Raw genomic sequence first — 14,149 nt, 5'->3', positions numbered from 1 at the left:
TGGACTCACTCTGCAATGGTGTCCCTTAAACACTAGATATATCTTTAGAGGAAAAATAATACAGATGAGAAATAAGACACTATTTTAAGAAGTCATTTTTAGTTACTTTAAGCCAATTTTTAGAAGGTAAGTAAAACCTAGATGGAGCTGATGGTATGACATAGCAGGTAAAGTTACTGCCTACAGCGCCAGTATTCCATGTGGGTGCTGGTTCAGTCTTGGCTGTTCCATTTCTGATCTACTTCCCTGCTAACATGTCAGGGAGAGTAGCAGAGATGGCCCCAGCCTTGGAACCCCTGCAGCCACAGGGAAATGCAGAAGCAGCTCCTGGTTCCTGGCTCCTGGCTTCAGAACTACACAGCTCCAACCATTACAGCCATTTGGGCGGGAGGTGGAGGCAATGAATCAGTGAATGGAGGATGTCTTTTTCTCACTATCTCCCTCTCTCTCTTTCTGTCACTATGCCTTTCAAATAAATAAATATTTTTAAAGGAAATTTAAAAATAAGACGAAATGTTGCCTAACTGAACAAAATTTTGAAAAATATCATTGAACATTGCTTAGAATTATCTAGGTCTTCTTAAAAAAGATTTGTTTGAAATATAGAGTTACAGAGAGAGAGGGAAAAAGAGAGAGAGAGATCAATCTTCCAGCCATTGGTTCACTCTTTCAAATGGCCACAAGGCCTAGAGTAGGACTGATCTGAAGCCAGAAGCCTCCTCAAGGTCTTCCATGTGGGTGCAGGGGTGCAAAGATTTGGGCCATCTTTTGCTGCTATCCCAGGCAATTATCAGGGAGCTGGATTGGAAGTGGAGCACACAGATCTTGAACTGACAGCTATATGGAATGCTGGCACTGCAGGTGGCAACTTTACCTGTGATAGCCTGAAAATTCAAAATGGTGTCAGTTTTGTCAGACCCTCTCAGTCTACAGGGTCTCAGGGTGAGTAGAAAACAAGTGTTCAGTTAGGGACACATACAAGGAGCCAGAATATCAGAAAGAAATCTACTGTCTACTTAAACTTGGTGAACTGCAAAACTGGCTTCTGTAAACCATGCTTGCTTGCTTGCTTGCTTGCTTCAGCTCCTCACTACCAAGCAGGATGTAGCTCTTAGTCTGTATAAACACTTGCCCAATGGACAGTTTTAAAGTACACGACACTTATACTAACTGACCTCCAAGGAACGTCACAAGCTTGATCAGAGATCACGCCAGACAAAGAGATGTTAATGTTTAGACAGAGACACACTAACATAATTCACAATGTTATTGCTTCCCCTAAAGGTGCTTGGCAGTTGGTCAACCTTACCCTTATCCTCAGATTAGCACTCAACCATCAAGTTTCCCCTATAGCTCAGGCCAAAATACAGGTCTTTCAAAATCCTTATAGGAAAGAGCGCCCAGCCTTGAGACGACAAGCATTCCTGACAGTTCTCCCTTCATCACATCGCACCAACCCCAGTTTAGCAGATTGGATACTTTTCCAGGCCAGTGTGAGCTTAAAAGCCCATAACAGCAGCCTATCAGGGCTGCTCCCTTCCACTAAGAGTGGTGCAGGACAGTCCACCGGCTGGTCAATAAAGACTCTGAAGCTTCTAAGAGTCTGCTTCTGACTCATTTGGGGGATAAAATTGGTCAGTTTGTAACATACCCATTGTGCCACAGTGCCAGCTTTTTTCATTTCTTGATCCAGTTAAATTATTCACCACATCACAGTAAAAATACATCTTTAGATGGCAATGCATTATGGTTAAATCTCTTATATGGAGAGTTGATCAATTATATCATTGAAAAAAATGAATTTAAGAAGTTAGCTGATTAAATATCAAAGACAGTCGGGTGGGTATGGGGTCAAGAATGCTGTTCCTGCTGAACTCACTCAGAAGAGCTGTTTTATTAAAACTGAATTTTACAAGAAAGGGCACAGAGGAGCCTAGGAGAAGGTTCAGCAGCCAAATTTTGGTCAAGCAAAGAATCTTTGCTACCATGGTGTCTTCAAGAGAGGAGACACCTGATACTTAGCAGCCAGCTGAAAAATAAATTATAAACTACTTAATAGTAATATGTTACTGATTAGTAATTACTTAGAAGTAATAAAAATCTGTTAACACTACTTTTATTTTTCAGGTGTGGCACTTAGGGAACTCATCCCACAGCTACTGCCAATCCCCTATTCCCACCCCACTCTCAATGCTGCTGGACAGTCCTACGGGATTGCTGTCTTTCTTGTGTTGAGAAGGAACGGTACATCCTCTTCCACTCCTCTGTTCTCTCTTACCTCCCTCGTGAAGTAGGAAACATTTATCAAACTGGCATGTCTACAGTAGGTGCACAAACATGCCTATCTCAGGCCCTTCAAGTAAGCGTTCTCTGAGTATCCTAAAATCCTACTGATACCAGACTCCTTTCTCTTACTCAGGTCATTCCTCTGGGGACAACGTGGCCAGCTGCCTTTCTATGAGTGTGTGAGTTTAGTATCTTCATAGAGTAAGAGGAGAATATCAAGCCACATTCTCTTACAGGAGATACTAGCGTTTCAACCCTCAACTTCAGCATCTAATTCATTATAATTCAGAAAAAAGTATGACCGATTTGTAACCCCAACAATATAAATTAGATTGCTACCATCCCTATAATATCATCCCTTTAATATCATCACATTTTCTGTGCATCTTTTAGGTGGAAGAGAAAAGACTTCAACGTTACCCTGAGTACACTTGAACATATATTCTTCCTCACGTACTGCACAGCAAAGCTAACAGATGTAAACGAGAGCACACATGTAGGCCATTGATCATTTACTGTCATTCTTAATACTTCAAGTGGATGCAACGGTGTCTTTTAAAGGAGAAAAGTCTTTCTTGAATATACGCATTAAGCTTAGCTGAATATTGTTTTTAATTTTATCAGTTAAATGCAGCACCCTTTCACATCTCCAAAAATCATAGAAAATTATTACTGTTGGTAAGTTAGAATCCTTTCCTCTGTTCAAGAACTTGTATTTTAAAATAAAACAGGAGTACAATTAGTTTGAAGAAGCAAAAATACGAGAATGTGTGAATAAATGTTTGCTTCTGGCTTGCCTTATAAACTTTTTTTCTTATAATAATGTCACTTTGCTTTCTTTCCATTTCTTGAACTGACACCTTAACAAAAAGCCACAACCAATATTTACTACTTAACACATGCTCACAAATCATCTTCATCTATCATTGTCTGATTTTTTTAATTTTCTTTTTACTCTGTCTTATTAATTAGGAATATATTTATAGTTCGTAAAGTGTTTAGATGAAATTTCCTGGTGACCTTCTTTTTTCCTCCTTTTCTGTTAAGTGCCGGGGGAGAACTGTTGGTACGGATTTCTGATACAGGCAATCATCATACTGGTAAACATCAAGCACCACTCTGACTCTGCGTCTTGGGACAGTAGTTCAATGCAACAGGAGCTAGCTGTATGCTTAGAACCAAGGGCAGAAGTCCTAGAACATGACTGATCTATGTTCCACTCTTTAAAATGAGTTATGTAATCTTGGAGAGCAAACAACTAGAATTAAAGATTTTATGGTTTTAAAATCTGTAAGAAGAGAAACATGTAAGAACCACAACAGAGTATGTGTATAACAAGTTACTCTCCTCATCAGCCTTAGGAGCAGTGTTAATACAGACGAACGTCACCATGATTTTTAGCATTGCTACAACGATATATATTTAAAGATACTCTCAGTAAAACACTATAATTGGTTTCAAGCCAACTTACCGAGACAGGAGTACAAACCCTGACTTATCCAAGCTAAAATGGCCAGAGTTATCAGGTCACCAAAGCTAGCAGCAATAGGTGTGGCAACATTATCGGGATTGATGCCAGTCTTCTTAGAACCAACAATGACCCCAACCATTATTATTCCTAGAAAAAAAGAATGTATGTTACTTTTTGTGCTGTTATTTAAAGAAGCAACTCCCTAAATACTAAAGGACAGAAAATTCCTTAAATACACAGGACAAACAGCATATCAGTTCTAGCTACAATGTTTTGGTAAGTTGACAAAAACAAACACAACATTTCACCCATGCCTGGCCAAAATGCCTTTCAAACTACAGTGGTACTCATAAGACATCTGAGAACTTTAATGTTGTTTTTATAATAGATCTGAAAACTACCCAAAAAATTTGTTACAGCTAAAATTACAATTGTCTGTAGCATAGATGTCTCAAATTTATGTGTGTAATCAAATGAATCAAATATAATCAAATTTATGTGTGTGAAGCCCAAAGATTTCAACTTTAAGCCTTCAATGAAGAATGAAAATGTCAAATAAAGGTGAGTCATATTTGTATGCATAGCGACTGGGAAGAACACCAACAAAAACAGATTTGTTCACATATGGTAGATTGAAAAGCTTGCCTTGTTTTACTATTCAAAAGTGTTGAGATGTTTAGAAGCAGGATGTAATTAAATTTTGAACACTAGAGGCTAGTACACAAGAAACAGTCTGTTAAAGATATTCTTTTAACACAAGCTTCTATTTATAAAATGACAAAAAGTAGAAATAAAATGTAACTGTGTAGCTGAACAACTTATTTTCTTGAATCTTATAAATAGCATTTGTATTAGCAATGCAATTCAATAGATTATGCTATGCAAACACCCTAAAAGGGTCAGTACAGAAAAACAAAATGTTTAATTATTTGCGAAGTTTAAATATGGCTACAGAAAATTTAAATGGAATATCGCTGATTTTTTGGAGCAAAAATGACTTTTATCCTTGTATGCTTGTTTTATGGATAATAAAAAGCAAGGTCATAGGATGTCGGGTTTAAATGTTTGCCACATTCAAAGCTTATATGACCCTAACCAGTATTCTCATTTCCCCCATGAAGCCAAAATTCAAAAAACAGAATTTCTGTTTTGCATTAAATTATGCCATGTATCTAATATTCTGCAGAACTTTTCCACCATTGTACTTTTGCATACTAAATATGTAAAAAGGAAAAAAAGCAATAGCAGAAAAATTTTAAGAATTTATGATTCAGCAATCAAACAGGTTGTGATTTATTGAATTCTTTTCCCAAAAATCAAAACTTTTAAATATCCACATGGGAAATTTTCTCATGACACAGTGCCATCACTGTGTTTTCAACAGAAAAAAAAAAACGGGGTATCTTCCCATCCAGTTCAGCACTAATGCACCTGGGAAGGCAGCAAGTCTCATTCCAGGTCCTTTGACCATTAACTCATGTTTGAGACCCAGGCGGAGTTTCAAGTTCCTGACTTTGGTCTAGCCTAGCCTTGGATGTTGAAGTCTTTTATAGAATTTTCTTCTCTCTCTTTGTAATTTTGTCTTTCAAATAAATAAATATTTTTTAATGTTTTGCATACTTTATGGTGCAATAGAAAGCGTGAGGAGTCACAAAACCTGGGTTTTAATTCTGATTCTATGGTTGATAAAATGTTGAAACTGGACAAGTTACTTTAAGTATCTAAGGTATTGTTTTCATCTACAAAATGTGGTTGACAGTATCTGCTTTGCATGGTAATGTCAAGTTTTCATAAAACTAGAACACACTTTATCCAAAACAAGAAGCAATGAATAAATGTTTTTAAATCTAAGCTTTTTGAATTGCTGAGTTTTAAAAATCCAAGCCATTTCAAATAGTTCTTAAAATGCAAAACATTAAATAACATTTTCTAAGTCAAACAAAATCTGGACACAAATACCAAAGGACCCAACTGGGGCAGAGGTGAGGGAAGGAAGGACAGAAAATTAAACCAGAAATACAATCTTCCAATATATTAATTTTACGCAATGTCATTCCACTCAATTCTAGTAATTTTATATAAAGACAAAAAAAACTATCCCTCATAATATTTAAGTATTTAAATGAATGCTTGGAAATATTTTGGGAATCAAGTCTTAATTTTATTAAATCTCTTTGAATTCCCAGAACCTAGGTTAAAAAAAAAGTTCCATCCATTGTATGATCACCTGATATGAAAATTTGCCATTTTTAACCTTGCTGGTGATATAAGGGTGAAAGACAGCAATTAGAAAATTAAAGGGGGCAGGGCAGCATTGTGGCTTAGCAAGCTAAGCCTCTCACCAACCACATATAGGTACTGGTTTAAGACCAGGTTGCTCTATTTTCTATCTGCTCCCAGCCACTATGCTTAGGAGCACAGCAGAGAATGGAAGATCTGAGAGAGAGAGACCTGGAAGAAGCTCCTGGCCCATTTCTGGCTGTTGCAGTCATTTGTGCCTGAGCAGAGGATGCCAGATGCATGAGCCCTGGGGACAGGGGATCCGGTGGGGCCCAGGCTTCCTAGCCTGAGTCCTTGGGCCCACCTGAGAAAACTTGTCCTCAGTGGAAAGGAAAGATCAGTGGACAACCGGCCCTGAAGTACATGAAGGAGCCTACAGAGAACATTTAGTATCACAGCAGAGGAAGGAGAACAGAACAAATTGGACAACTGCCCCAGCTAAAGATGACAGAAAAATCTGGGTGAATGGAGACTCTAAGGTCGACTGTGTCAGCCAATGGACACTGCAAGAGTTTCCTCATCCTTGGATCGGTGAGATCAAAATCATTTCAGAACTACTGAAACCATTTGGGCAGCACACTCTGATGCGCTACGTTTGGGACCCAGTGTTGATATCAGGTGGCCGTTTCCCATACCTGGGAACTGGGGCAGTTGGGAGGCTAGATGTGGCTTCTTCCCTTATCTCCCCTTTTCCCCCAGATACAGGAAAAAAAATAGAAGATTTGGAAACAATGAAGACACCCACTTTTCCCTAAACCTCGATTCTTCCTACCCTGATCAACAGCATAGATAGACATCGCCAAAAAAAATTCTTTTAGAGTATTAAAAAAAGTGACAATACTTGTTTTGCCAACGAAAAGTAAAGAAATTTTCAAAATCTGAGCTTAGCATGTAACTGAGACACTGCTTTTGAAACTCAGAATTCCTGGAACACTCATAGTTAAGTGACACATCAGGAATTTCCCCATGTAATTTCCAAAAAGAAGTTTTCCATTAAATTAACTCACAGAAATGAACTCTAAACTACTTTCCACATCTTATTTGGCAACTACACGAGTGAGTCTCAGACAAGCAGAACTCATCAGAAAGCCTGTTATACTCAGGTTTGTGAGTATTAGAAATATCTGAAATTACTAAGTTACACTTAATGTTTGTAGGTGTTTTCTATTCTTTTCATAATGAACAAGTTTTCTTTTAAGTCATCATCCTGACAAATCCCTTAGAAGTACAAGACTGCAGAAATTAACCAACGAGCTCACCCTGTAGCAGAGACGCGATGAAGGCAGTTGCCACACTGCTGGAGCACAGAAGGATGGAATGATCCAGGTAATACTTGCCCTCTGGAATCCAGCCCAGTATAATTGCCGCCACAGCTGCTAGAAAGCCAACGACGGTGGCCTGCACCTAAATTTTTGGTATAAAATCCAAATGAATTATTAATTTAAAAACATATTTGGAAGGTTTTTGATTATATAAATATTACGTACAAGAACTCAGAAGATATAATGCCATGGTAACTGAGCTGCAATATCTTTGAAAGAAGTTGCTATGTTTTAGTTTTAATATTTCCTAAGACAGTTGGTCCTCAAACTACCTTGATCTGGTGGCAAGAGGCACAGGATGGAGTCCAGGCGTCTGTTTTTAATAAGCAGCCTGTGTGATTTCGATGGTGTAATTCACACCTAAGAAAACACCACCTTCAGCCTGAAAAGTGCCCAACCCACACGTCTGAAATTTGACCTAAAGACATGTATAGAACAGGAGATTGGGTTTTATAGTCAAATCACAAGTTCTACCACTTAATCTCGTGGAAAGTTACTTAAATCTATTCGTTCAACCAGTGCTTATGTTAACTCTAACAGAAAACACGCTAGGCGTTGTGTTGGGCTACAACAGCACTCGGAACAGACTTAGTTAACTCTCACAAAGTTCTTGGTCACCAGGAAAGACAAATATTTAAAAATAACCTCACAAGCAATTATTACTATGATCAGTGTTATGTGTAAGATGACAGTGGCATTAACAAACTTTGAGATTTAAATTCTTAAATAAACATATCAAGCATTTCCCACTGCAACACTCAAAAAAACAGAAACAGACTGTGACCTCTTGGAAGCAGATTAACAGAATGTCAGCACTACCAGAATCCCTAAGGGAACAGTCTGTTCTGCTGACTCAACCGTTTGCCACGAGGACCTCTTCAACAACCTGGTGAAAACTACAGATTTAGTTCTCCAGAGAAGCAGAAGCACTCAATGGTTGAGTAGAATTTCTGGGGAATCAGACTCACAGAAGCCAACCCACAAACTAGATTCGAGGGGCTGCAAGTGAAAAACTCCAGAGGAAGTCTGACCTGCCATGTGGTATAGCAAAGCAAGAGACCAAACCACAGAGTCCAGATCACCTGGATTCTCACACGCAGTTGTTTCCTATGCTAAATCATATTTCTCAACTACACATTACAGCTCTTGTCGATGTCACACACAGATTTGAGACTTAACCACCAGTGTAACTGGAGTGGTTGTTAAAGTATTACAGAATTTTCTTATTGGCTTGTAAAATAACATAAAGTTAACACTTTACAGCAATAAAATTATTTAATAATGTAAATTCTAACATCATGATTCCAAGTCTTTTCTAGTTGGACACTGGCACACAGGGCTGGGGACATGTTGCAGACATGACAGTGTTTATGCTTCTAAGGCAACAGAAGCCCAGAGCTGCGATGAAGATCTCAGCTGGAAGGGAATGACTGCTTGAACACTAACTAACTGTACCCAAGAAAAAGCAAAATCTGGCTTCACACGGTAGCTGGGGAGCTGCTAGGGGACACTGGTGCAGGAGCTATCCCTCGTGGTGAAGCACAGTTCCTCAAATGGAACTGGGCACTTTGCTTTACTTGAAAAATGATGCACTGGCCCCAGCAGCTATTCTGTAAAATCGTGCAGGAATCCGTGACAGGTCACCAGCTCAGGACCCCATATAACAGATGGAAGAGCACACCCTCCAACAAGTGAGAGCGTGTGATCTGTCCTTGGTGCGCTCCTACCTCCAACCTCACAGCCAGTCTCCAGGCAGAAAAAGCCTTATGCCAGCCCAATCCTTTCCCCCTTCCACAGTCTTCTACCACCTCACAAGTTTCAGCAGGGGAAGACTCGGAAAGAATACGCTCTCCCCTCCACCCTGGTCATGCCTTGCCACCTTCTTTCCCTCTTGCTTTTGTCAACTGGTAATTGGTAACTGATACCTGGGCTCTAACCAACGCTGCCTCACTAGCTGGCATAGCTGTGTCCTGATGGGCCTGCTGTGGTTCCCTGTTCTTCAAACATCCTTGATGGAATAAGGCAAAGCAATGCTACAGTCATCTCTGGCTTCCATCCTGACCAACATTAAGATTAGTGTGTATTCTTCAATCTCATATTACTAGAAAAGACTAGGATAACTGCAGTTGTCTGTCTTAAAGATATTAAGAGTAGGTAAAAATGAAGACAGATATTGACTTCAGATTAGAAAAAAAACAGATTATACATAATCCATGGGTTTGCTGCATACAAAATTGGTAATTGAATGTATTTCCTTACATTATGACTAACAACATTAAAAAATTAAGAAAATTTCAAATGGCCAATCATAATATAGAGGAAGAGGTTGAATGTTACTAAGCAAAAAGTGTATTTACAAAAATTCAAAGGAGGAAAACCAACACCCAAAGAGTCAAACATTTAGACACTAATGCAAATTCTGCCTCTATTGTAATTTATGATAGAAAACATTTGATTTTTCTATATGTTTTCTATTTTTCACATTTAGATAAACTCAATTTCTTGAGAAAGAATAACTTTAGGAGGTCATAGTTATTATTTCATCATTTTTTCAAGATACTGAAATAATGGTAAACTTCATTGTATTCAACTTCTATCATTCTTACAGGCAACAGCCAGATTCCTAAGCTCAGGATCTGTAAGTGCATATATAAACCACTTACCTGCTTTAAAGCCAAGTTGCCAATTATTAGATTCCACTTTTCAATGGGTGAATCCATCTTCCCAATATTTACCTGTTAGGGTGGATATTTTCATATATTACTGAATAAATGCTGTCTGCCCCGTTTAAACAGCATATTAGGTCTTAAAGGTCAAGTTATTCTTTTCATAAATCTGATGGCCTCACATTGTACTTTGTGTGTAGCTTAAAAAACAAATTTATGTTCTCATGGTTTTAGAGGCTGAAGCATTCAAGACTAAGTTCAGATGGAGCCTAGGTTCTACTAAGGGACCTCTCCCTGGCTTTCAGCCAGCTGCCTTCCCACTGGGTCTTCACACAGCAGAGCACAGACTGCACTAACAGTCACACACCAAACATTTGGCTTGCCTGAGAACTTAGAAAAATATTTTTTTAGTTATCTTTAAAAATAAAAGATTTATTTATCTTTATTGGAAATGCCATCAGATTTATGCAGAAAAGGAGATACAAAAAGAAAGATCAGCCATCCACGGTTACTCCCCAAGCAACAATGGCCAGAGCTGAGCCAGGCTGAAGCCAGGAGTCTCCTTCAGATCTCCCACATGGGTGCAGGGTCCCAAGGCTTTAGGCCATCCTCTATTACTTTCCCAGGCCACAAGCAGACAAGCAGGGAGCTGGATAGGAAGGAATCGTATAAGAATTAAGATACCAGTTAGTATTATCAACTACTCACTAATGTTGCTTTATAACTAACATTATCAGGTATCATCCTAACATGCCAAATTTTGTGTATTGAGTCGCAATAAAAACAACCATATCATTCTAAGCTTCTAAAACTTAATCTCACATGCAGTAGTAACATAATTTGAACAATTATTATTTTAAAAATAATATACAAGCAAATCTCATAATTTTTTCTTGAATCATCACTAAAACTTATCAATAAAAATATATTCATTTTACAGATTTGATTATGTATTTCAACATCAAAATTCAAATGTCCCTCTGCTAAATGGAAGAATACCCTCCAAAATGACATTACTATTCACATATTCAATTCTTCTCTATGCTACATCATATTTCTCAACACCTCAGGATTCAGAACATATATATGCAAATCTGCCAAGCTTTTCTAATACACTCACTTGGGAAGCAATAAACAATAACAGGTTAAAAAAAAATACTGACTTGGTTTCAAATATTCCTACAGTCAGTCATGGAAGAGTTTCAAATATATACAAAAAGAAAATTCTAGGTGAACAGGTAAAAAGATACATAGTAGTTGTTCATTACCAGTAATTTTAACCATGTGCAAACTAAAAAACCCTCATAGAGTTCAACCCATCAATGTAAGTGCTCTGTCAACCCTTCCTCTGTCAGGGGAGAAAACAGACTGTTCTCTAACACCACTCTGGATTTCAGTCTCAAAAGTATTCAGAAAAGGCAAATATTGAACTTTCTTAGTGCCTCTGAGCAGTTCTTAATGCAGTCTTTATTTCTGTATTTTCTCTCCAAGCCTTGGAATCTAAATTATTTTAGAAATTCCAGTTTGCAGCTCTGACAATCTAGGCCTTTCCTCAAGTGAGTCAGTAGCTATGAGCAATGCTGTTGTGCCTAGCAGTGTAGCACAGCATGTTAAGCCACAGCCTGCAATGCCGGCATACCACATTGCAGCACTGGCTGGAGACCTGGCCTCACTGCCTCTCATCCAGCTACCTGCTAATGAGCCTGGGAAAGTAGCAGGAAACCACCCAGGTACTTGTGCCACCTCCATGAGAGACCTGGATAGAGTTCCAGAGTCGTGATTTCAGCCTGGCCCAACTCTGGTCACTGAGATCACTAGGATGATCCAGCGGGTAGAATCTCCCTCCATCTCTCCTCCTTTCTCCGTAACTATCTTTCAAATAAAAAAAAAAATAACCCTTAATAACAGTATATACAGAAAAAGGGAGTCATCTAAAATGATTCCATGAAAAAAATATAAGACATCAGACTGCAGGGCTGCTTAATGGCCAATTTAGATATTCATACATTATAGTGTAGAAAAAAATAAATAAAAGTGAAACTACCCAAACATAACTGCACAAATTCACCTGGTACCATCACTGGTAGTACTTTCGAAGGTCTGGAACTAGGTTTCTCAAAATCCTCTTCCCTGCAGCTTTGGGCCACAATCTGCCAGTGAGTGAAATGTGCTAAGATTTGGAAGGCACGTCATTTCCGGATGGTGCAGAGCCCGGGTGGCTCCTCCTGCTCTGGGGTCACGGGTTATTTCCTGATTCTCCCACCACAGAGCCCTTCTCCAACCTCCCCTGTGTCTTCATAAGCCCAGCGTCCTCCATTACATTCTCACCGTCACAACACACACCAGGGTTCTGTTCCTTCTCACCAAACCCAGACTGATAGGACCTCGCCCAATTCCTGTTCTACAAAACGAAGGAGAGCATACTCTTCATCCCTTCAAATCTGTAAGTTTATGAATCTGCAATTATTTTGGTCTCAGATAAAATAATAAATAACAACCTAAAATCATATATGATGTAAGATATAAAGCAAAAGGATATATTCAGCTCTGGATTTGAGGTCATTTGGGCAGTGAGCCAGCAGATGGGGAACCTTTCTATAGCTCTCATTCTCTCTGCAAAATCTGCCTTTCAAATGAAAAAAAAAAAATTGTGTAACCCAAATTTATTGTTTTAAAGATTTATTTCTTTTTATTGGAAAAGCAGATTTATAGAGAAGAGAGACAAAAAGAAAGCTCTTCCCTCCCCTGGCTCACTTTACAAAAGGCCTCAATGGTCAGAGTTGAGCCAATCAGAGCCATGAGATGGGAGCTTCTTCTGGGTTTCCCATGCAGGTATGGGGTCCCAAGACTTTGGGCCATTCTCTGCTGCTTCCCAGGCCACAGGCAGGGAGCTGGATGGGAAGTGGAGCAGCCAGAACATGAACCAGTGCCCATATAGCAGAGGATTAGCCAATTAAACCATCACACTGGCCCCAACCCAAATTTATTTAAATTTAAATTACATTTGTCTTATAGTATTAGAAAAGGGGCCAATTTTTCACATGCACCGGCTAGTTATACAATTGATTTTTCTAACACATTTTCCTTTACTCCTTTTGAATATATTTATACTAATTTCTTTGAAAGACTTATGTCGCACACCTGAACCCACATGGATTCACTTTCCATTCACTAAATATGAATTATACTTTTCTTGAAGATGGATCAGTATTTTTCATTTATTTTCATATCTAGTAATTTTGGGCTAAAAGCTGTACAACACAGATAATAATAATGACTCTGGATACTGTTACCTTATTCTGCAGCTAGTGGGTCTTCCCAATGGGCAGCTGATTGCCTAGACTCCAACTGCTGATTCTTGCCTCTCCTCTCTCACAGTGTGGAGCAGCTCATCTCTGCTGGGTTCTCTATTGAGCCTAGCTGCTTGGAGATCTCTTCTGCATCTGTGCAGTTCAACGGTCAAGGCCCTGGCTGCGTTCACCTGCTCATCTGGGGCCTCGCTGGCTCTGCAATCCTCCACCTCCAGGATACCCCTAGGAATTTTCACTTGCTTCGTCACCCATAAGCTTTGCTATTTGATTATTTAAGCCAGGAAAACATGAACTTTCTGCCAGCACAGCTATGCTTAGGTCACTGAAGGCATTCAGCAAAAAAAAGTAAGATACAAACTTAACCAGTGTATTAGTATATTGGTATTTTAGATTTTGGCCCAGCTCACATTACATTCTGCCTGCATTTTAAAAGCATTTAGGCTGGACTAAGTATCCCATGCATAGGTGTTTTAGTGCTTACCAAGAGGTTTGAGCAAATCTCATCCTCAGATTGAAGCCTTGCCCCTTCATTTCTAGAATTTTTCCCCTTAAGTTTCGAGCTACTTTGACAGCCCTGAACTATGTTTTCTGTCACCAACTGCCAAGCCTGTGGAGTTTCTGCCACATGAGACCAGAGTTTAAGGAACTTTCACCGACAAATTCACTAAGAACTCGGTCGTAGCTGTAGTCTAGTGAGGGCCAAATGCAGTGTTTCCCTGCTTTTTACCAGTTTCCACTACCTTTACATAGCTCCTCCGAATACTATCATTATTCATCTTTGAGAAAATTCACCCCAAATAATTCATTCTGCTA

The 14,149-nt window shown here is 39.0% G+C and overlaps 1 protein-coding gene across 1 annotated transcript in view; it reads right to left on the bottom strand.

Moving 5' to 3' along the window:
* LOC121166894 (solute carrier family 41 member 2) overlaps positions 1-14,149 on the bottom strand; it is an 82,351-nt gene that overhangs the window by 50,275 nt on the left and 17,927 nt on the right. Inside the window, exons 3-5 of the mRNA XM_040996218.1 lie at positions 10,023-10,094; positions 7,297-7,441; positions 3,758-3,904 (exon numbers count right to left, since the gene is read on the bottom strand). Coding sequence (XP_040852152.1) covers positions 3,758-3,904; positions 7,297-7,441; positions 10,023-10,094 — 364 coding nt within the window. The remainder of the gene's footprint in view (positions 1-3,757; positions 3,905-7,296; positions 7,442-10,022; positions 10,095-14,149) is intronic.

Source organism: Ochotona curzoniae, unplaced genomic scaffold, assembly GCF_017591425.1.
Source record: "Ochotona curzoniae isolate NIBS_2020 unplaced genomic scaffold, NIBS_Ocur_1.0 patch26, whole genome shotgun sequence".
NCBI classification, from domain to species: domain Eukaryota; kingdom Metazoa; phylum Chordata; class Mammalia; order Lagomorpha; family Ochotonidae; genus Ochotona; species Ochotona curzoniae.
Note: the sequence above shows the minus strand (reverse complement) of the source record. Positions and strands in the feature narration are given on the sequence as shown.